This window comes from Haematobia irritans, chromosome 5, assembly GCF_050003625.1.
Source record: "Haematobia irritans isolate KBUSLIRL chromosome 5, ASM5000362v1, whole genome shotgun sequence".
NCBI lineage: Eukaryota > Metazoa > Arthropoda > Insecta > Diptera > Muscidae > Haematobia > Haematobia irritans.
In genome coordinates this window covers 114372408-114397533 of record NC_134401.1, presented here as the reverse complement: position 1 = coordinate 114397533, position 25126 = coordinate 114372408, and the positions used below count along the sequence as shown (strand labels likewise).

Below are 25126 nucleotides of genomic sequence, written 5' to 3'. Positions count from 1 at the left end.
TTGATAGACTTTTACAAAATCTATAGACTCAAAATTTAAGTTGGCTAATGCACTAGGGTGGAACACAATTTTAGTAAGAAAATATGGGAAATATTTAAATCTGAAGCAATTTTAAGGAAACTTCGCAAAAGTTTATTTATGATTTATCGCTCGATATATATGTATTAGAAGTTTACGAAAATTAGAGTCATTTTTACAACTTTTCGACTAAGCAGTGGCGATTTTACAAGGAAAATGTTGGTATTTTGACCATTTTTGTCGAAATCAGAAAAACATATATATGGGAGCTATATCTAAATCTGAACCGATATCAATCGAATTTGGCACACATGACTATATTACTAAAGGGTGATTTGTTAAGAGCTTGATAACTTTTAAAAAAAAAAAACGCATAAAATTTGCAAAATCTCATCGGTTCTTTATTTGAAATGTTAGATTGGTCCATGACATTTACTTTTTGAAGATAATTTCATTTAAATGTTGACCGCGGCTGCGTCTTAGGTGGTCCATTCGGAAAGTCCAATTTTGGGCAACTTTTTTGAGCATTTCGGCCGGAATAGCCCGAATTTCTTCGGAAATGTTGTCTTCCAAAGCTGGAATAGTTGCTGGCTTATTTCTGTAGACTTTAGACTTGACGTAGCCCCACAAAAAATAGTCTAAAGGCGTCAAATCGCATGATCTTGGTGGCCAACTTACCGGTCCATTTCTTGAGATGAATTGTTCTCCGAAGTTTTCCCTCAAAATGGCCATAGAATCGCGAGCTGTGTGGCATGTAGCGCCATCTTGTTGAAACCACATGTCAACCAAGTTCAGTTCTTCCATTTTTGGCAACAAAAAGTTTGTTAGCATCGAACGATAGCGATCGCCATTCACCGTAACGTTGCGTCCAACAGCATCTTTGAAAAAATACGGTCCAATGATTCCACCAGCGTACAAACCACACCAAACAGTGCATTTTTCGGGATGCATGGGCAGTTCTTGAACGGCTTCTGGTTGCTCTTCACTCCAAATGCGGCAATTTTGCTTATTTACGTAGCCATTCAACCAGAAATGAGCCTCATCGCTGAACAAAATTTGTCGATAAAAAACCGGATTTTCTGCCACTGATTTTGGTAATAAAATTCAATGATTTGCAAGCGTTGCTCGTTAGTAAGTCTATTCATGATGAAATGTCAAAGCATACTGAGCATCTTTCTCTTTGACACCATGTCTGAAATCCCACGTGATCTGTCAAATACTAATGCATGAAAATCCTAACCTCAAAAGAATCACCCTTTATATGGGAGCTATATCTAAATCGGAATCGATTTCAACCAAATTTGGCACTCATAGCTACAATGCTAAGTCTACTCCCTGTGCAAAATTTCAACCAAATTGGGCCAAAACTCTGGCTTTTAGGACCATATTAGTCCATATCGGGCGAAAGATATATATGGGAGCTATATCTAAATCTGAACCGATTTCAATCAAATTTTGCACACTTGACTATACTACTAATTGTACTCCTACTACAAAATTTCACCCAAATTCGGCCAAAACTGTGGCTTCTGGGGCCATATAAGTCCATATCGGGCGAAAGATATATATGGGAGCTATATCTAAATCTGAACCGATTTAAATCAAATTTTGCACACTTGACTATACGACTAAGTGTTATGTTTGTACAAAATTTCAAGCAAATCGGTATAAAACTCTGGCTGCTGGGTCCATATTAGTCTATATCGGGCGAAAGAGCTATATCTAAATCTGAACCGATTTCTTCCAAAATCAATAGGGTTCTATTCTGACCCAAATTAGGAACATGTGCCAAATTTGATTGGACTTAAATTGCGATCTAGACTTTGATCACAAAAATGTGTTCACAGACAGACGGACGGACGGACGGACGGACGGACGGACGGACGGACGGACAGACGGACAGACGGACATGGTTATATCGACTCAGGGACCCACCCTGAGCATTATTGCCAAAGACACCATGTGTCTATCTCGTCTCCTTCTGGGTGTTACAAACATATGCACTAACTTATAATACCCTGTTCCACAGTGTGGCGCAGGGTATAAAAATGAAAGTAACCAATTGGCGCCTTAAAATATATATCCACACAAAGAAAATTTCATTTAATTTTTTTTCTACCAGTGTGTGCCCTAAGGTGAAACATAATATGTTTGAACAATACAAACAATATTTTGTTGAAACCAATCCTGAAAATATATATACTTGAAGTAAAATTTGGTTTGGGGTATATGTTACAGATGCGATTTTTTTGAGGGTGTAGCCGACTGCCAGATTTGGCTGTTGGAGCCTCTTGGAGGAACGAAATTCAAATTGATTCAGTTGATGTTGTGTTAGTATATGGACAGTTATAACCCCCATATAAACCGATCCCCAGATTTGACCTCAGGAGCCTCTTGGAGGAATAAATTTCATCCGATTCGGTTAAAATTGGGTACGTTGTGCTAGGATATGTCCTCTAACGACCATGCCAAAATTGTTCCATATCGTTCTATAGTTATATATAGCCACCAGATAAACCGATCCCCAATCACACAAAAATTAGTCCATATCAGTTCATAATTGTTTATAGCCCCCATATAAAGCGACACCCATATTTCACTTCTAGCTTTCTAATTACCACGCAAGAGTTCGTAACGGTTCGTAATTATTTATAGACTCCCCTATATATACCGATCATGAACTGAATTATATACGTATTTTTTTTCTCGCCAAACAAAAACATGCTTGGCGAAATCAGAAACATAATTTCCGAGAAAATACCATTGTTGCGAGAAATATATTGTGTTTTCCTCTCCCACATAACAATATGCTGTAGAAAAAAATTTGGGGTGATTATATTCCAATTTTTGGTTTAAGATTACGTCTTTAGATTAAGTCTTATTTTAATGCAATGACTTTATCAAGTTGTTATACCAAATCTTCATCTTATCTTTATATTTTAGCCATAGTAAACAAACAGCCAAATGGCAAGCTTTTTTTTCGCATAGTTAGGTAATCGGAACAGTATTTATCAATTGTAGGGGTGTTTTTTGTTTGTTTTTTTTTTTTAGTGTTTACCAAACATTCAAGTGCCTAGTTACGGGGTTTAATCACAAATTTCTCTCTGATAAGAGATATTTTAAGAGAATGGTACAACCTTTATCCCAAGTGAAAAGTGCAACCAAAATAAAATTAGTTTACTATCTGTTTTTAATCTGTTTTTAAATCCACCACCATAGAATGGTGATAGGGTTATAATACCCAACAAAAAAAATTGGAAGTTGTTCCACAGACATTTCTTTTAAAGCGTATCCCGCAATTCCCCATCAATTTTTCCCATTTCCGATGCAGTCCTTTTGGGCAAGTCTTGGAAAGTATGGAATTAGGCCGTTTTAAGTCGAAATTTAAATTTTGGACAATTAAATTGCGGAAAAATGAATAGAAAATCAATAAAAAAGTAAAAAATAAAAAAAATATATATGTATAAAAAATCATACCCGTTGGGATTTGAACACGTGCCGTTTGACTTTTTCACATCCATGGTAGTTCTTTTGTGAAGGTTTTGCAAATTACGATAATTTTTAATGTTTTGTTGATTTTTAATGAAAAACATAATATATTTATACAATTATATATGACGAAAAAATAAAATAAAAACGATGTATAATATAAAAAAAAAATATTTTTATTAGAAAAATATTTAATAAAAAAATTTCCGCTGGTCCTAGATTTAAAGCCAGATAATTCGCTATAAAATTCCTTTATTTTAAAGAAGCCCATCTTTGTTTCGGAATAAATATCAAATTCTTTAAGGGAAGGTCTAAATCTTTGGATCCAAATAAACTTTTTTTGAGTATATGGTTTAAAAGTTAGTTAACTACCGTGAAAATGGGGGTAAAAATACTAATTGAAGCATATGCTTAAAAATGAAAAATGTTTGCCTAATTTCAAAAAACTTTGAACCAAAGAAGCAAAATTCTCAATATTAGTCTTAGCCTATATTTGAAGCGTTCTTATCTTTAATCCAAAGATTGAATATTTCTGTTGATTTAAAGATCAAATCAAAAAATGTTTTTCTTTACTTTAAAGAAAAATTGCTTTACTTGAAAGACATGCGGCTCATAATTAAATGATGAATATTTCCAAGATGATTGTTCTAAATTTGAAGAAATATTGGTGATATTTTTATACCCTAGACCACATAGTGGTCAGGGTATAATAACTTTGAACTATGTTGAATAATAAACACTAATTTTGACAAAAAATGTGTTTTTCTTTGTTAGACCGTGCACTTATCAACCTGTTATCTGTGGACTTATTGTCCACATGCTACCTATGTTACCTGCTACCTGTTATATACCGATCGACTCAGAATCACCTCCTGAGTCGATCTAGCGCTTGGTGTCCATCCGTCCGTCTGTCCATGTATTTGTTGTTCACAGAATTCCGACCGCAATTATTAACCGATTTTGGTAAAATCGATACAGGGTGTTTTTTGGCCACAAGGACAAACGCTATTGAATTTGGAAGAAATCGGATCAAATTTCGATATAGCTCCCATATATATGTATCGCCCGATTTCGACAAATGAGGTCACGTTGCACTTTTTTACTAACCGATCGCCGTCAAATTTGGCACAAAGTAATCAAATTTACCACCCTATATGTGTGTACAATTTCATCGAAATCGGTTCATATTTAGATATAGCTCCCATATATATGTATCGTCCGATTTTCCCAAATTTGGCCATAAGTCCCTTATTTATCAACCGATCTTACCCAAAGTTGGCGTACTCTAATCTTCTATAGTACTTACTATATGTGCAAAAAATCATGGAAATCGGTTCAGATTTAGCTATAGCTCCCATATATATGTATCGCCCGATTTTCTCAAATTTGACCATAAAACTCTTAGTTATTAACCGATCTTATTCAAATTAAGCACGCAGTAAACTTCTGTGATATCAACCAAATCTTCAAAATATCATCCAAATCGGTTCATATTTAGATTAAGCTCCCATATATATGCAACGTCCGATTTTAAGAAAATTGTCTCTAATAAACTTATTTTTGACCTCATTTAGTTACCGATCTTACTCAAATTTAGCACATCATAACTTCCAGCCAAACATGCAAAATATCATCCAAATCGGTTCAGATTTAGATATAGCTCTCAATATTAGTTGTATACTAACTCTGTAGGTGCAAAATTAACTATAGCTACAACTATATATAATATCAGACATATAACAGGTTGGTTAATAAGTCCCCGGTCTAACAAAGAAAAAAACAATTTTTTGTCAAAATTCGTTTTTATTATTCAATATAGCTCCCTTCAAGGGCGATAAAACGATTATAACGACCTTCCAATTTTTTGATACCATTTTGGTAGTACTCCTTCGGTTTTGCCTCAAAATAGGCCTCAGTTTCGGCGACCACCTCTTCATTACAGTCAAATGTTTTCCCTGCGAGCATCCTTTTGAGGTCTGAGAACAAGAAAAAGTCGCTGGGGGCCAGATCTGGAGAATACGGTGGGTGGGGAAGCATTTCGAAGCCCAATTCATGAATTTTTTCCCATCGTTCTCAATGATTTGTGGCACGGTGCGTTGTCTTGGTGGAACAACACTTTTTTCTTCTTCATACACGCAGAGAAGGAATATGATCACCTCAAAAATGTTTCAAGAGCAAAATATTATTTTTGTATGGTGACCATGTAACATGTTTGTCACTAAAATGTTATTTTCTCGTCAAATATAACCTGCTTGCCGAAATCAGATACATGATTTCCGAGAAAATAACATGGTTGCGAAAACCATGTTACATGGTCACCACCCCAAAAATAACATTTTGCTCTTAAAACATGTTTGAGGTGATCATATTCCTTCTCTGGGTGTATGGGGCCGTTTTGCCGCGATTCACGACCTTCAAACGCTCCAATAACGCCTTATAATAGTCACTGTTGATGGTTTTTCCCTTCTCGAGATAATCGATAAAAATTATTCCATGCGCATCCCAAAAAACAGAGGCCATTACTTTGCCAGCGGACTTTTGAGTCTTTCCACGCTTCGGAGACGGTTCACCGGTCGCTGTCCACTCAGCCGACTGTCGATTGGACTCAGGAGTGTAGTGATGGAGCTATGTTTCATCCATTGTCACATATCGACGGAAAAGCTCGGGTGTATTACGAGTTAACAGCTGCAATGACCGCTCAGAATCATCAAGACTTTGTTGTTTTTGGTCAAATGTGAGCTCGCGCGGCACCCATTTTGCACAGAGCTTCCGCATATCCAAATATTAATGAATGATATGACCAACACGTTCCTTTGATATCTTTAAGGTCTCCGCTATCTCGGTCAACTTCATTTTACGGTCATTCAAAATCATTTTGTGGATTTTTTTGATGTTTTCGTCGGTAACCACCTCTTTCGGGCGTCTACTGCGTTCACCGTCCTCCGTGCTCATTTCACCACGCTTGAATTTTGCATACCAATCAATTATTGTTGATTTCCCTGGGGCAGAGTCCGGAAAATCATTATCAAGCCAAGTTTTTGCCTTCACCGTATTTTTTCCCTTCAGAAAACAGTATTTTATCAAAACACGAAATTCTTTTTTTTCCATTTTTTTCACAACAACAAAAGATGCTTCACAAAAGACGCTCTGTCTCAAAAACTAATTGACTTACAGACGTCAAATTTTGACACGAATCATTTGAAGGTTGGTACTATATAAAAATAATATGCACTTAATACTAGCGACGCCATCTATGTGTCAGACCGGGTCATGTGTCAGACTTATCAGCCAACCTTTTATAATATCAGACATATATGTTCAAATTGTGATAAAACTCCCATAAACATATACCCTTTAATTTTCTTAAATATGGAAATACGCTTTATCTCCTAACCCCATTTCAGTGATACCCAACACGTACTTTTGTTTACTAATTCAGTAGGGTGGTGGGTAGGGTGGTCGTCCACGCAGAACATGAACTTTGCTCACTTGTTTTATCTGCAGGTTAAATTAAAATAATATAAAATTTTCTTATGCTTATAGACAATTATTTTTCTTTACAGAGGAAGAGCTATACACGGATTTAGACGATCCCCTTAACCATGAATTTACCTCTTACGAAGAAATGGCTTCCATTGCTGTAAAACATGCAGTAGCAGCTACTAAAAAATTGAGAGCTATACAGGATCGTTTAAATCCCGAAGGAAGTGAAGTATATCCGTAAGTTCAATTGTAGTGGAAATGTTTAAAATATAATAACAAACTATTTTGTTTTCTTTCCAGGACCCTAATGGGTGGACCTACAGGTGCGGCTCTTATGCCAGCAGGTAATCCCTTTGCCGTACACTTGGTCATGTTCACAAGAGCACTGAAAGGACAAGGTACCCCAGAACAATATGAGAAATTTGGGCGTCGTGCTGATAATTGTGAAATTATTGGAACCTTTGCTCAAACGGAATTGGGTCATGGAACATATCTTAGAGGCTTGCAATCCCGAGCTGATTATGATCGTAAAACACAGGAATTTATTTTAAACACTCCCACCATGACATCCTATAAATGGTGGCCTGGAGGATGTAAGTAGTTGAGGACTGAGAAAAATATGCAGGATTTTGATATGCTTATTCTCCTTTTATGCAGTGGGTCATACCTGCAATTATTGTATTTTTGTGGCTCAACTCTTTATCGACAATGAACCCAAGGGCATTCAAATGTTTGTCGTTCAAATCCGCGATGAGGAAACCCATATGCCTCTGCCTGGTGTCCATGTTGGAGAGATTGGCAAAAAATTGGGTATGAATGGTGTTAACAATGGTTTCCTGGGTCTGAAAAATTATCGTGTGCCTCGCATGAATATGCTAATGAAAAATCAGCAAGTTCTGCCCGATGGTACATTCATCAAAAGTCCAGTATCTCAGTTGTCCTATTTCCCCATGGTATATGTACGCTGTATGGTGGCCATTGGTAATGCGCTAATGTTAGCCCAAGCTGCGACGGTTGTGACTCGATATTCGGTGGTAAGACGTCAAAGTCCCATCGAAGAGAGGTGAGTAAAGCCAGATCGTACGATCGTTCGTTTAAATAATAAGATTGCCAAAATCGTGATATATAAAAAAACTAATGGACCTATTACTCTATTAATTAATAAATAATTATGAGAAATGTATTTGAGGTCGACTACACTAAAAAAAAGCATACTTGGTTCCAAAGATTTTGTCTTTACTTTAAAAAACTTGGTATTGATTCCGAGCCAAAGAAGCCGAGAATACAAGTAAGGATACTTTTAAGACACAATTCTCTATTAAATTTAGGTTTTGTGTACTTGCTTCTAGGAAGCAAATTTTAATTTTTCGCTTTCTCAGCTTTTTTTCTTCATATGCTATCAAAGTCCTTTAAAAACGAGTTAACGGCAACTTTATTTTCCAAATTAGAACTCGACTTCCAGTAGAAATTATGCTATGTTTGAAGTAAAAAACTTCTTTAAAATAAAGTTTTGAAAAACATGTCCTATATTTGAACGATTTTTTGCTTTGTAGTCAAAATGCAAAAAGACAACAAATTTAAAGAAAATTTCATTAAATTTAAAGAATTTTTCTGAATTATTAAAGTCAAGTTGACCTTAGCCTATACATTTTTTCTTTCATGTTAAGATACCCATTTTTGGACAAGGAAAATAACCTTATTTTAGAGAAATGCGTCTTCTATGCTAAGCAAAATTTGTATTCGTATTTTAAAGACATGAAATCTTTGACCTCACGACAATATTTTTTTCAGTGTACGTAGTAGAAAATTATGAATAATTTAAAGATCAGATTAGAAACTTAGTAATCTAAGACATAGTCAATTCGAAATTCCAATCCCGAGCTCTTCAAATAGTAAACCCGGAAGATCGGTAGGGCTAAACAAGTTAAAGATATGTAGAGTTAAATGGAAATAGGATCGGCCTTTAAATATACGTCGGTACATTCTAATTCCAATAAATTTTATTGATTTAGCCCCTGGGATTTTTGTGTAAGTAAAAAAAGAGAAAATAAAAAAAAAAAACACAAAATAAATTAAATAAATTACATCGATTAGACATTTAAGCTTCTGCATCCAGTTCGAGGAATCGTGTTGCCTGTACTGAATAAGTCTAGAGTGAAGTAGTTGTCATGTCTGTTAGTTTCGCAGGACATGCAATGAAAGGGCTGAGACAATACCCGTCTGGGCTTTCTACGCTGTCGTCTCTCATCATCGCTGATAGATATTGCCTTCCGAACTGCTGCCATGTGCACGGCCTCCAATGCCGTCTTTATTCCCTCATCACTGTCATCGCCGGTCAGGTGATTAATTGGTTTTAAGTCTTTCCTGAGGTCGAACCGGATAGCCTTGCGACGGTGCCCTCCTGCATGTGTCATGGTTTGGTTGGTTACCCCTGCACTTTATCAGTTGCTGGTGGGTGAAGGGGTTGCCGAGAGCAATTTGGGATCATACTGCAAATACTGCTCCGGTGTTTTGGAGTGATATTCAGTGGCAATTTGCAGCACAGCAATCTTCTACGATTGAAGATTTCTCCATTGGGTCTCACTTATACTAGTAGTCCAAAAAGGAACCGTGATCACCGATTAGGTGATCAATTCATTGTAAGTCTTTTCTAAGGTCGTACCGGATAGCCTTGGCTCGTTCAGATGGTGTCCCCCAGCATTTTATCAGATGCTGGTGGATGAGGAGGTTAATGTGTTGCCTGACTGGGACCATTTTGGGATTGGTTTTAAGTCTTTCCTGAGGTCGAACCGGATAGCCTTGGCTCGTTCCGATGGTGCCCTCCTACATGTGGTTTGTTTGTTTACCTCTGCACTTTATCAGTTGCTGGTAGGTGAGGGGGTTACCGAGAGCAATTTGGGATCATGCTGCAGATATTGCTCCGGTGTCTTGGAGTGATATCCAGTGGTAATTTACAACACAGCAATCTGCTCCGATTGAAGATTTCTCCATTGGGTCTCGTTTATACTAGTAGTCCAAAAAGGGACCGTCATCACCGATTGTAAGTCTTTTCTAAGGTCGAATCGGATAGCCTTAACTCGTTCAGATAGTGTCCCCCAGCACTTTATCAGATGCTGGTGGATGAGGAGGTTAATGTATTGCCTTAACGAGAGCATTTAGGGATCATACTACAGGCACTTTCCCGGTGTCAAGGAGTGATATCCAGTGGCAATCCGCTGTGCAGTAATCTGCTCGGTTTGAAGATTTCTCCATTGGGTCTCGCTTATATTAGTAGTCCAAAAAGGGATCGTGATCACCGATTAGGTGATTAATTCATTGTAAGTCTTTTCTAAGGTCGTACCGGATAGCCTTGGCTCGTTCACATGGTATCCCCCAGCACTTGCTGGTGGATGAGGAGGATAATGTGTTGCCTCACTGAGAGCATTTTGGGATTGGTTTTAAGTCTTTCCTGAGGTCGAACCGGATAGCCTTGGCTCGTTCCGATGGTGCCCTCCCGCATGTGTCATGGTTTGGTTGGTTACCCCTGCACTTTATCAGTTGCTGGTGGGTGAGAGGGTTACCGAGAGCAATTTGGGATCATACTGTAAATACTGCTCCATTGTTTTGAAGTGATATTCAGTGGCAATTTGCAGCACAGCAATATTCTTCGATTGAAGATTTCTCCATTGGGTCTCGCTTATACTAGTAGTCCAAAAATTGACCGTCATCACCGATTAGGTGATTAATTCATTGTAAGTCTTTTCTAAGGTCGAATCGGATAGCCTTGGCTCGTTCAGAAGGTTTCCCCCAGCACTTTATCAGATGCTGGTGGATGAGGAGGTTAATGTGTTGCCTAAACGAGAGCATTTAGGGATCATACTACAGGCACTTTCCCGGTGTCTAGGAGTGATATCCACTGGCAATCCGCTGTGTAGTAATCTGCTCGGTTTGAAGATTTCTCCATTGGGTCTCACTTATATTAGAAGTTCAAACGGGGGCTGTCATCGACGATCAGGTGAAAAATTGATTGCAAGTCTTTCCTAATGTCGAACCAGATAGTATTGGCTCGTTCAGATGGTGACCTCCTGAATGTGGCGTGGTTTTGGATGGTTACCCCCTGCAGTTCATCAGGTGCTCGTGGGTGAGGAGAACAACGCTGCACTTTATCAGGTGCTGGTGGGTGAGGGGGTTACCGAGAGCAATTTGGGATCATGCTGCAGATACTGCTCCGGTGTCTTGGAGTGATATCCAGTGGCAATTTGCAGCACAGCATTCTGCTCCCTTTGACGATTTCTCCATTGGGTCTCGCTTACGCAGATGATGCCGCCTCGAATGTGACATGGTTTGGGTGGCTGTGCCCCTGCACATTAGTAGGTGCTGGTGAATTATAAGGTCACTATGTTGCCTTGCCGAGAGCATTTTGGGATCATACTGTTCCTTCTTGAAGTGATATCCAGATGCAATCCTCAGCACAGTATTCTGCTCCCTTTGAAGATTTTTCCATTGGGTCTCGCTTATTCTAGGAATTCAAACGAGGGCGGCATAATCCATAATCTTGTCTTTATCTTCCCCCACTTGTTGTTGTTCTTGTTGCGTTATCATCCATTGGTACATCATCATCAGAGGAACTCTGCGACTAAGATGGAATGCGTCCAGAGTGATGTGGTAATGACTTGGGTAAGTTCAGCTGGGCAAGTGAAAAGATGACCCTTGTCATGTGGCCCTGAATACAGATAGGACCCACATGTCAGCTAAGCTGTTATCAATCACTGAAAAATAGGCTGCTGCACTCGCCAGACCAAAGCTACCCTGGCGTGCAAAATCTCTTTCCTCTGATTCTATGGACCATGGTGGGACTCCGTGAACAGGATTAGTTTTGTAGCTTCTCATCGCTTCACTCATGAATGCTGTTCAGACCTGCCTAGTTTGCTAACTGATCTAGATGCCCTCTTTTGTAACGCTAGATCTGGCCCTTACATTCATGGGGATGTGGTTCTTTATACACAAGATGTTTGTGTACGCACGGGAGGATCAGGTCTCCCCTTAATGATGTTCCAGTGGGAACTTCGCAGACACCCTGTCACAATTGTAAGAACAGGTCGGTATGTAATTCCACTGCGTGCGGTTTGATTCAGGTGTCCACACTGACAGGCCGTTTGCCTTATAGGTATTCAGACTTGAGGACTTGGTTCCTACCGGAGAATTTATCAAAAATTGCAGTGGTGTGTGCAGATATCTCAAAAATGCTATTTAATGTGACCGAGAACCTTTTGGTAGTTTATTTTTGGATTTGTTACGCCATTGACCCTCCCATTTAACTGACTGAATACTTCTGCTGACCGTGTAGTAAATGATGTGGCTGAGGATATTGTGGCGGATATCCTCAATTACCTAGCAATGCTACAACTAGTAAGATTAGCAAGGTACATGTTTAATCGATGGCTTATGTCATCAATAAGAGACATGGATGCTACATGTGTACTGTCTTCCGCATATGACATAATTACGACACCGTCAGAAGCGGTGGAATAGAAGATAGGTAGTGGTTGAACATCGACGGAGATATGGCCACACCTTGGGGAAAACCTTATTTAACTATTCCTGGTTTCGACTTTATATCTGTAAATCCCGTGTGCGACTGGCGCCCGCGCAAGTTGTTAAGAACCCAACGTTTGGTTCCTGTCGATAGAAACGTCTCTTCGATGCCCTCGAACAGTGTGGTATGGCTGACCATATTGAATGCCTTCGCAAGGTCAGGTTAGGTTATAGAGGATGACACCAATTCCGTAGAAAGGAAAAATGGTTTCTCGTAGTTATTTCTTTCCTCTTCGTCTTCTATCTTCCTCTGCCAGGATTAGTCATATCTCATTTGCGTTCTTGAAAAGAAACCCGTTCTCTAGGTCTTCCATCCTGTTATGATGCCTATTAACGGTCTCAAATCCTCCCTATGCGTCGCCATGGAAAATCCTGAGTTTCTACTACTCTTGTGGTTCCATGTCAGTTGGTTTTGCTCGCAATCCACATAGGAAGCCCATCGTTCCTTCCTCAAATCATTGTATTTGACATTGACCCTGTAAATATATAAAGATAGGGGGAAACCTCCGTAACGATGTTATTCATTCCGATGTTATCCACTTCTCCTAATTTCCCCTTATTCCATAATGTCCAGTTAGCCAGCACAGAGTAATATTATGCTGTTCAGCGAGAACTCTGAGTTCTCTCGACAGCTGCTGACTACCTTCGACAATATGTTCGTATTATCCAAGGCCTTAATTGCTACCTGACTATCGATGAAGAAGTAGATATCGCTTCTGAATATCGGTATCATCAACAGGAGCTCCGGTAATAGCAAAAACCTCCGCCTGAAAGAAGCTGCATGCGCTGTCCATTCCATATGACTCCCTTACTCCTAGCTCCTCACAGTAGATACCACCAGTACCTTCAACCATTTTCGATCCGTCCGTATAAATGTTCAGATCTCTAAAACGTATACGCTTTTCTTCCCAGTCGTCTATACTTACCCTGCAAAAAAAAACGTCGCGAAAAAAGTAGTGAAAATGTTCTTTTTGGATCCGGAAGTTGTGCAAAATTGGCGCAGAAGCGATGAATTTAACATGGGCTTGTCATAGCACGGATGTCCACCATTTCCACAACCGTTGCACTGAATTTGCATCACTTCTTAAGGTGTGGTCCGAATTCAATGTTTTGAATGTGAATTATAAAATTGTGCCATATTTTGATAAATAAATATTTTTTATAATTTTTCCTGATTTTTAATGCATTCTAACGCTTGCCTAAAATTTTTGACCTCAAATATTTTAAAAAATGTGCAATTTTTCTAGAATGGGTTTAGAATTTATTTCCACCAAATTTAAATAATTTCTACCATTTTATTAATTCTTTCCATAAAAAATTAAAATTTCTTATTATGAAAAAAGCGAGTTTTAAAAAATCAAATTAAAAGAACTTCCTGTGTAGTTAAAATAGAGAACATCTTTGGAAGGGCATTTTTGGAAGTGCTTGTAGAGTTGTGCCTTTAGAAGAACTTCCAATTTTTTTTGCTGGGTAGGAGAATCAATATCAGCCTTCCCTCATATACATGCCGAGTCGCCATATAGTCCGCCCTTAAGCGTTGCCCAACTGAAGCAGCAAGTTATGTGTGCCTGCAGACCGCGTTTCTAAGTGAATCCAAGCTCTTCAGTCTCATGAGTATAACATCGGCTATTTTCCTGGTATGCAGATCAAGCGGGTAAATTCCCATTAAAACCTCCAGAGCAGCAGTGGCAGTTGTCCTCATCGCACCAGTCATATTAATGAGAGCCGTTCTGTTTATCCCTCTGAATTTCTTTATATGATTCCGATAGCTCGTAATGGTAGCTACCGGTCTTATAACGGCTGGAAAAATGTCAGTAAAAGAGCGATGGCTTCATCCCCCAGCGCTCATCGAACAGCTTTTAGCACGCATACAGTGCCGCATAGGCCTTCTTTTGATGGACTGCCGTATTTTCCAGCCAGTTTAGTCTGGGTTCCATGACAACTCCCAAGTACTTGGCCGATCTGGATAGATTCAATCCCGTCCCTGCTCTAGTGAAGAGCACTAGCTCCGTCTTTGGGTTAACGGTCAAACCATAGTTCCTTGCTCAGTCGGATAGAACCTACAAAGCCTCACACATCACATCTGAGGTTGTGTCCAGAAATTTCTCTGACACAATTAGAGCAATATCATCCGCATACCCCACTAACATATTTCTACTATGAGCAACCAAAGTAACGGTGATATCACCTACCCCCCTTGGGGTAGTCCTCTTGTTGTAGTCGCATTTCTTGTAGAGTTTACCAGTACCGATTCCAGATTTCTTTGAAGTAGCACCCCCTCCATCCAGTAATAATAACTTCTCAATTCTTGTACAATTCAAAACGCTTTCAATATCAAGAAAAGCCGTCAGTGTATGTTCCTTGTGTGTCATAGATCTCTCAATAGGTCAAGAGCCACGTATAACGTCCTATTACACTACTTGAGAAGGTTGGGTCCTCAGTTTATGTATCCTGTAATGGCATGCAACTTTATGGAATCAATGTTTGAAGCTGGAAAATTCAGCACAAGGCTGGAGAAGAGTAGCGTCTCAAGTATATTGTCTACTGGCGAGAGGAGGGAGATGGGTATGTACGATTCAGTAGTAGAATTATCGCACCATTTTCTGAACGTCGAGTCTGGTCAAGTACTCAATTTCCAGTATTATCAGATGATTTAGCATTATTATTGCAATTCCGTCGATTCCCAGTGCATTGAATGGTTTTGTAATGTTGGTGACATCGGAAACATTGGCTCAGGTAAATTTTGGTGTGCCATAGGCTCGGAGGCCACGAATAAAACGAGCGGCTCGCTTTTTCGCTCTATCACTCTATCTAAGCTGTCGGTTAAAAACCTCGTGCATCTTTTCGGTAACCTGTTTCCCATCATCCTTTGAAGCGGGGTTCGAGAGGGCTCTTGTTGTAGACCACAACGTATCTGTGCCTGTGACTAGGTTACTTTGCTTCATGTGCTCTAGGTTAGGTTAGGTTAGGCCCTATTAAATTTCAGGCTCACTTAGACTATTCAGTCCATTGTGATACCACATCTAACTAAAAGTACCTATTACACATGGGCACTTCTAGTCTTAACCACTGAACCTTCTCTATTATTTACTTTTGTGGAACCAACCAGATTGCTCCAAAAACATTAACAAACTGCTTAAGTTAACGTTTTCCAGGTCAGCCAGTAATCTAAAGCTATATGCTCCTAAAATTCGCTTACGCCTTACACAAAGAGCAGGAAACTCACACAAGAGGTGTTTAATTGATTCCTTTTCCTCCACACCATGACAGCTTATACAATAGTCATTATTCTTTGCACCTATAGTTTTTGCAAATTCGCCTATCAGGCAGCGACCCGTTATAGCAGATATCAGGAGTGCTATCTGACGCCTTGAGAACACTAGCATATCTAGTGTGCGGTTTAAGTTTAAATGGGGTCATATTTGCTTGGTGTCGTTACAACCCTTGCAATTTTCCCATCGAATATTGGCCATCATAACAGCCTTCTCACGCAGTAAGAGCTTGCAGGTGGCCAGAGGCATACCAACAGATTCTAGTTCCCCTGGAATATGTAAGGTAGTTCCTAGCCTTGCTAACACATCTGCTTCGCAATTCCCCGGTATGTTCCTATGGCCAGGCACCCATATTAGGTGAATATTGTACTGCTCAGCCATCTCGTTGAGAGATTTGCGGCAGTCTATGGCCGTTTTCGAGTTAAGGAACACAGAGTCCAAGGATTTTATTGCAGGTTGACTGTCTGAGTATATATTAATGCAAATATTTTTTGGAACATTACTTCTCAGCCAATTCACCACCTCTCTTATTGCCAATATTTCAGACTGAAAAACACTACAGTGATTAGGTAATCTTTTCGCTATTCGAATTTCCAGATCTTTAGAATATACTCCGAACCCCACTTGTCCATTCAATTTGGAGCCATCAGTATAGAAATCTATATATCTTTTATTCCCCGAGGTCTGTGTACACCACACCTCACTGTTGGGAATTAGAGTTTCAAACTTTTTGTTGAAAAGTTGTTTTGCCAGGGTGTAATCCACTACGCTAGGCACATCTGGCATTACTTTGAGGACCGAACTATGACCGTACATTTTTTCCGACCACAGCGATAGCTCGCGCAACCGCACAGCCGTTGTTGCAGCTGACTGTTTGGCCAAAATGTCTAAAGGCAATAGATGTAGCATGACATTAAGGGAGTCTGTTCCTGTCTTACTAAATGCACCTGAGATACATAAGCTCGCCATACTCTGAACTTTATCTAAACAAGTCGGTTTCTGAAGTGCCGGCCACCAGACTACAACACCATATAGCATTATAGGTCTAACTACTGCCATGTATAGCCAATGCACAATTTTTGGTCTTAGTCCCCACTTTTCCCCTATTGCCTTTTTGCACGAGTACAAAGCTACCGTGGATTTTCTCGCCCTGTCTTCAATATTAAGCCTAAAATTCAGCTTCCTGTCCAAAATAACGCCAAGGTATTTTGCACACTCACCAAAGGGAATTTCAGTACCCCCTAAGGAAATGGGCCTAACCGTGGGAGTTTTGCGATCTTTGCAGTACATGACTAGTTCTGTCTTTGCTGGATTTACTCCAAGACCATTATCTTTCGCCCATTTCTCAGTCATCCGGAGTGCTCTCTGTACAATATCTCTGATCGTGGATGGGAATTTTTCCCTGACTGCTAGCGCCACATCATCTGCGTATGTCACCACTTTTATCCTTTCTTTTTCTAGGGAAACCAGAAAGTTGTTTATAGCAACATTCCAAAGAAGAGGTGATAGAACTCCTCCTTGGGGAGTGCCTCTGTTCACATACCTTTGTATGTTTGCATGCCCTAGTGTGGCTGAAATACGTCTCTTTATTAGAAGTTCGTCTAACAGCCTAAGTATACCTGGATCAACATTCAGAGTTGTCAGTCCATTTAATATCGAGCTCGGATGGACATTATTGAACGCCCCTTCGATGTTTAGAAACGCCACGATTGTGTATCCTTTGACAGATAGTGAGCTTTCAATAAAGCTGACTAGTTCATGCAATGCGGTCTCAGTAGACCTGCCCTTCGAGTATGCATGCTGTCGTTTCGAGAGCAAACTTGAATCCACACTAGTTCTACGATACATGTCTATCATACTCTCCAGGGTCTTAAGTAGGAATGAGGATAAGCTGATTGGTCGGAAATCCTTCGCACTCGAGTGAGAGGCTTTTCCTGATTTAGGTATGAAGACGACTTTTGTTTCCCTCCACTTTTCTGGAATATATGCTAAGTTTACACATCGTTTATATATCACCATCAACCAGGGGATAATTCTTTCAGCCACTGCCTGTAACTCCGCCGGAGTAATTCCATCAGGTCCGGGGGATTTGAATGGTCCAAAGCTATTTAAATCCCATTTTATTCTAGATTCCGACACAATTTCCTCGATAGAAAATGATAGCTGAGCCTCTGTTACACCGCCGGAACATGATTCAACCGTCTGATTTCCAGGGAAGTGTGTGTCCAAAAGTACCTCCAACGTCTCCTCACTGGACGTTGTCCAATTTCCCTCCGATGTTTTAATGAAACCTGGAGCGGTGTTAGTGGATGCTAGTACCTTCCGTAGTCTGGAAGCCTCTGACGTATTCTCAATACTGCTACAGTAATCATCCCAAGAGTTTTGTTGAGACCTTCTCAGTTTTCGTTTATATGCTCTCAGATTCATCTTGTAAGTGTCCCAATCCTCCGGAGCTCTTGTGGACTTTGCTTTGTTAAAGAGCTTCCTGCAGGATTTCCTCATATTACTTAACTCCGTAGTCCACCATGGCGGCCGATTTTTTCCCCTTGGCTTTCCTCTAGGGCATGCAGCTTTCAGTGAAATGTTGAAGGCCTTAGTAATCCGCTCCACTGCGTGTTCGATATCTTGCACAGTGCTCATATTTGTCTCCGGCATTTCCGGTATCATCAAATTGAACGATTCCCTATACCTATTCCAATCAGCTTTCCTAACATTTGGCGGAAATATGGTCTTTGAAGTACGAACAGCCAATCTGAAACTGATGTAGCGATGATCTGAGAAGCTATGTTCCCTCAAAACTTGCCACTTAGATATCTTATCATTCAGTTCCGGAGAGGTCAACGTGACGTCCAAAACCTCTTGTCTGTTCCTGGTGACGAAGGTTGGTGCATCTCCCTTATTGCAAACTACCAGGTTAGTACGCAAAATAAACTCTATTAGCGACTCTCCCCTTGCATTAGTATCACTACTTCCCCAAATACTATGATGTGCATTTGCATCGCATCCCATAATGAGTTTTGTCTTTGTTTTTAGTGACTCCTCAACTAAGGTCTTAACGGCACAGGGTGGCATCTCCCTATCATGTCCCATGTAGACCGAAGATACCCAATATTTGCTTGTAGATATCTCTAGACTGGCTACGACAGTGTCTGCATTGCTCAATGAAAGAAGCAGAAACAAGTTTAGTTCGTTTTTAGCAATTATACATGCTCGATTTATATCGTTACCATGTGCTCTAACCATATGTTCCGCTTAGCTCTAGATTCTACGATGGCGCTCCTCCCACTGATAGTACAGTCACTGGATATATTTACAATTCTTCAGTTATTTGATGTGTATAACACCTTGTTAATCTCGGAAAACGCCGGTCATCTGCTTTCGGCTCTACGGACAGCCATCTTTTTCGTTGAAGCATGTTCGCCGTTTGCCTTCCATTCGCCCATTTCTTTATCTTGACTGTTAGATGGTGCTAGGTAGGTGACACAGATTTAGTAATTCGTCTGTGTAAAACTTTTTTCATGGCAACTATAAATATCTTGTAACAAACAAATTTTGTTAGTAATGAAAGTTTGAACTTTTCGAAGAGATAAAAAACTGTAGCAAAATAATAACATTTGCGGCACCCGTTTTCCAAACATTTTATTTTTATATATATCTCCAGTCTTCCAGTTTTACTTCTTGAAAAACGAGAATATGAATTTCGATTATGATCGATAGTGTTAGCGGCAATCATATTTTATTTTCATACAAAATTGCGATAACCAAAACTTATTAACTACATTTTTTCCATTACAGCGAACCTGAACCAAAAGTTTTGGAACATTTAACCCAACAAATGAAAGTTATACCTGAAATTGCCACAGCCATTGCATATCGGTTAGCTGCTGGAAATTTATACCAAATGTATAATCAGACAGCCGATGCAATCAGTCGCCAAGATTTCTCTCGTCTTCCAGAACTTCATGCCTTAGCGTGTATTTTAAAAGTTTCCTGTTCTTATGATTCCACATTTGGCATTGAACGTTTGCGTCAAGGATGTGGTGGTCATGGTTATTTGTTAGCTGCCAATTTGGGTAGTCTTTTTGCCACTGCCACCGCTGCCTGTACCTATGAGGGTGAAAATTCTGTATTGTATATGCAAGTGGGTAAAATCCTTATGAAAGTTTGGGCTGATCATTTGGAGGGGAAGAAATTAATGCCAACAATGTCATATTTATCGGAATGTGCTCAAATGTCACATTTCCCAAATTGGACTGGAACGTGGGATTGTCTGGTGAAAGCTTTACAATTTGCATGTGTTGGGTAAGTTATAAAACTGTTTTTTATTGTTTGCCAAATTATATGTTTTGTATTTAAGTATAGTGATGAACTTCTCTACACCTTCTTTCCTTTCCTTCCTTTTCTATTTTATTTATTTATCTAAGCATAAAATTTTGACAACATTTTCTATAGAATTGACATTTTGAGAAAATTTTCTATAGAAATAAAGTTTTGACAAAATTTTCTATAGAAATAAAGTATTTACAAAATTTTCTATAGAAATAAAATTTTGTAAAAAATTTTCTATAGAAAAAAACTTGACAAAATCTTCTACAGAAATAAAATTTTCACAGTTGTACTCCTAGTGCAAAATTTAAGGCAAATCAGGAAAAAACTCTGGCTTCTGGAGCCAAATAAGTACATATCGGGCGAAACATATATATGGGAAATATATCTAAATCTGAATTGATTTCTTCCAAAATCAATAGGATTCTATTCTGACCCAAAATAGATACTTGTGCTAAATTTGAAGTTGATTGAACCAATAATAGGTTCACAGACAGACGGACGGACGGACATAGCTAGATCGACTCGGGGGTGCGGTTGCCACAGTTGGTAAAATTCTACCAAAACTGGTAGAATTCGTGGTGATTTGGTAGATTTTGAAAAATATTCCTCTCCACTTTCTGACACAAATTTTTATAGAAATAAAACTTGGACAAAATTTTCTATAGAAATAAAATTTTGACAAAACTTTCTATAGAAATAAAATTTGACAAAATTTTCTATAGAAATAAAATTTTGACAAAATTTTTGGTAGAAATAAAGTTTTGACAAAATTTTATGAAAATTTAGAAAATACATTTTTAACAAAATTTTCTATGGAAATGAAATCTTGACAAAACTTTCGATAGAAATAAAATTTTGACAACATTCTTTATAGAAATAAAATTTTGACAAAATTTTCTATAGGAATAAAATTTTGACAAAATTGTCTATAGAAATAAAAATTATGACCACATTTTCTAAAGAAATAAAATTTTGACAAAATTTTCTATAGAAATTAAATTTTCTATAGAAATAAAATTTGACAAAATTTTCCATAGAAATAAAATTTTGACAAAATTTTCTATTGAAATACAATTTTGACAAAATGATCTATGGAAATACAATTTTATAAAAATGTAGAAAAAAAATGACAAAATTTTCTGTACAAATGAAATTTTGACAAAATTTTCTATAGAAATAAAATTTTGAAAAAAAAAATCTATAGAAATAAAATTATGACAAAATTTTCTGTAGAAATAAAATTTTGAAAACATTTTCTATGGAAATAAAATTGAAAATTCTCTATGGAAATAAAATTTTGACAAAATTTTCTATAGACTTAAAATTTGGACTAAATTTTCTATAGAAATAAACTTTTGACAAAATTTTCTATAGAAATAAAATTTTTAACAAAATTTTCTATAGAAATAAAATTTTGACAAAATTGTCTATGGAAATACAATTTTATAAAAATTTAGAAAATAAATTTTCTACAAAATTTTCTGTACAACTGAAATTTTGACAAAATTTTCTGTAGAAATGAATTTTTGACAAATACAGAACTATAGAAATAAAATTTTGAAAAAAAATTCTATAGAAATAAAATTATGACAAAATTTTCTATAGAAGTAAAATTTTAACAACATTTTCTATAGAACAAAAAATGACAAATTTTTCTATAGGAATAAAATTTTGACAAAATTTTCTGTAGAAATAAAATTTTGAAAAAATTTTCTATGGAAATAAAATTTAGAGAAAATTCTCTATTGAAATACAATTTTTACAAAATTTTCTATAGAATTAAAATTTTGACAAAATTTTCTATAGAAAAAAACTTTTGACAAAGTTTTCTATAGAAATACAATTTTTAACAAAATTTTCTATAGAAATAAAATTTTGACAAAATTGTCTATGGAAATACAATTTTATAAAAATTTAGAAAATACATTTTCTACAAAATTTTCTGTACAACTGAAATTTTGACAAAATTTTCTGTAGAAATGAATTTTTGACAAATACAGAACTATAGAAATAAAATTTTGAAAAAAAATTCTATAGAAATAAAATTATGACAAAATTTTCTATAGAAGTAAAATTTTAACAACATTTTCTATAGAACAAAAAATGACAAATTTTTCTATAGGAATAAAATTTTGACAAAATTTTCTGTAGAAATAAAATTTTGAAAAAATTTTCTATGGAAATAAAATTTAGAGAAAATTCTCTATTGAAATACAATTTTTACAAAATTTTCTATAGAATTAAAATTTTGACAAAATTTTCTATAGAAAAAAACTTTTGACAAAGTTTTCTATAGAAATACAATTTTTAACAAAATTTTCTATAGAAATAAAATTTTGACAAAATTGTCTATGGAAATACAATTTTATAAAAATTTAGAAAATACATTTTCTACAAAATTTTCTGTACAACTGAAATTTTGACAAAATTTTCTGTAGAAATGAATTTTTGACAAATACAGAACTATAGAAATAAAATTTTGAAAAAAAATTCTATAGAAATAAAATTATGACAAAATTTTCTATAGAAGTAAAATTTTAACAACATTTTCTATAGAACAAAAAATGACAAATTTTTCTATAGGAATAAAATTTTGACAAAATTTTCTGTAGAAATAAAATTTTGAAAAAATTTTCTATGGAAATAAAATTTAGAGAAAATTCTCTATTGAAATACAATTTTTACAAAATTTTCTATAGAATTAAAATTTTGACAAAATTTTCTATAGAAAAAAACTTTTGACAAAGTTTTCTATAGAAATACAATTTTTAACAAAATTTTCTATAGAAATAAAATTTTGACAAAATTGTCTATGGAAATACAATTTTATAAAAATTTAGAAAATACATTTTCGACAAAATTTTCTGTACAACTGAAATTTTGACAAAATTTTCTATAGAAATAAAATTTTGACAAAATTTTCTATAGAAATGAAAGTTTGACAAAATTTTCTATTAGAATAAAGTTTTGACAAAACTTTCTATAGAAATAAAATTTTGACAACATTTTCTTTAGAAATAAAATTGTGACAAAATTTTCTATAGAAATCAAATTTTGACAAAATTTTCTAAGAAATAAAATTTTGACACTATTTTCTGTAGAAATAAAATTTTGACAAAATTTTGTATGTAAATAAAATTTTGACAAAATTTTCTATGTAAATAAAATTTTGACAAAATTTTCTATGGAAATACAATTTTATAAAAATTTAGAAAATAAATTTTCGACAAAATTTTCTGTACAACTGAAATTTTTACAAAATTTTCTATAGAAATAAAATTTTGACAAAATTTTCTATAGAAATGAAAGTTTGACAAAATTTTCTATTAGAATAAAGTTTTGACAAAATTTTATATAGAAATAAAATTTTGACAACATTTTCTATAGAAAAAAAATTGTGACAAAATTTTCTATAGAAATCAAATTTTGAAAAATTTTCTAAGAAATAAAATTTTGACAATATTTTCTGTAGAAATAAAATTTTGACAAAATTTTGTATGTAAATAAAATTTTGACAAAATTTTCTATGTAAATAAAATTTTGACAAAATTTTCTATGGAAATAAAATTCTAACTAAATTATCTCTAGCTACAAATTTTGGACAAAAATGTCTATAGAAATAAAATTTTAGACAAAAAAAATTTCAAAATAAGATTTTGTAGTTTGTTAGTTTTTTGTGGTAAAATTTTCTCCAAATTTTGGTAGATTATTTATTAACTCGTTGATCATTTGTGGGATTGAAGATATTCAATTAAAAAATTTATTAAGTTTTGATCTAAACCAGCTTTTTCAATGGAATTCTTTCTATGATCATCTGTTTTGTGTATATTTTCTATCTAAGATATTGTTAACAAATGTCAAAATTTCTATATTTTATATAATTATTCACTACTTATGCTTTACAGAGCCACTCGTGTTGCCTATAACAGTTACAATGCCCGCTTGAGGGCTGGCCAAAGTCAACCTGTTGCTGTGAACAATTCCGCTCTGGAACTTACTAAAGCAGCTGAACTGCATGGTCGTGTTTATGTTACCGGCAACTTTTATCAAGAAGTTATGCATGGTCAAGGCAAGAACAAGCGCTCACCACAATTCCAAAAAGTATTGGAAAATTTATTGGAATTACATGTCATACAGACATTCTTCCGTCATTTGGGTGATATTTTAAGAGTAAGTTCAAGGTTAAATTAAAAATTTTCTATAGAATGGAAAATAATACTAGAAAATTGTTCTCCTATTTCTAGTTTGTCCCAGTTAAAGAAAATGAAATTGCAGCCTTGCAAGTGCGTTTAGAAGAGGCCCTTAAGAAATTACGCCCTGATGTTATAGCCATAACCGATGGTTTTGAGTTTCACGATAAAGTTTTAAGTTCGGCTTTGGGTTCCTATGATGGCAATGTTTACGAGCGTTTGTTTGAGGCTGCCCTTAAACATCCACTGAATAAGAAACCTGTGCCCGATTTCTTTGAACAGCATTTGAAGCCATTTATGAAGGAGAATGCTGCAAAAGCCAAAGCTAAATTGTAAAATATGTTCTTGTGGATATCTGACAAAAAACAAAAAAAGATTTTGTATATTATCGTATTTTTTACCAGTGTATAAATATTTCCATGGTGTATAGCTTTCCTGTTTTTGTACTTTTTTGTTATTTTAGCTAATTTAATTTTTTGTAAATAATTTGTAAGTATTTGACAAATATAGCATTTTTAAAATATCTTTTTTATAATTTTAATAATTTTTATATCACATTGTGGAACATTGTCTTATATGTTAATGCATATAGTTTTTATCCCCCATTATTCGAACAAGGAAGAAAAATTAAATTTGGAATTTTTTACTCTTAGTTTCGGGTAATTTTAGTAAGCTGCAACCTCTACCCACGGTTTTTTTGATAGATTGGTAGCATTCTCGAAGTTTTGGTAGAATTTGCAAAATTTTCAAAAAAAAAAATTTTCACAAAAT

The 25126-nt window shown here is 36.1% G+C and overlaps 1 protein-coding gene across 1 annotated transcript in view; it reads left to right on the top strand.

The window, feature by feature from the left end:
* Nucleotides 1-24890, top strand: part of LOC142238079 (acyl-coenzyme A oxidase 1-like) — a 46965-nt gene extending 22075 nt beyond the window's left edge. Inside the window, exons 2-7 of the mRNA XM_075309608.1 lie at nucleotides 7071-7227; nucleotides 7291-7583; nucleotides 7648-8053; nucleotides 19632-20138; nucleotides 24071-24335; nucleotides 24410-24890. Coding sequence (XP_075165723.1) covers nucleotides 7071-7227; nucleotides 7291-7583; nucleotides 7648-8053; nucleotides 19632-20138; nucleotides 24071-24335; nucleotides 24410-24691 — 1910 coding nt within the window. The 3' untranslated portion in view covers nucleotides 24692-24890. The remainder of the gene's footprint in view (nucleotides 1-7070; nucleotides 7228-7290; nucleotides 7584-7647; nucleotides 8054-19631; nucleotides 20139-24070; nucleotides 24336-24409) is intronic.
* Nucleotides 24891-25126: the final 236 nt, after the last annotated feature.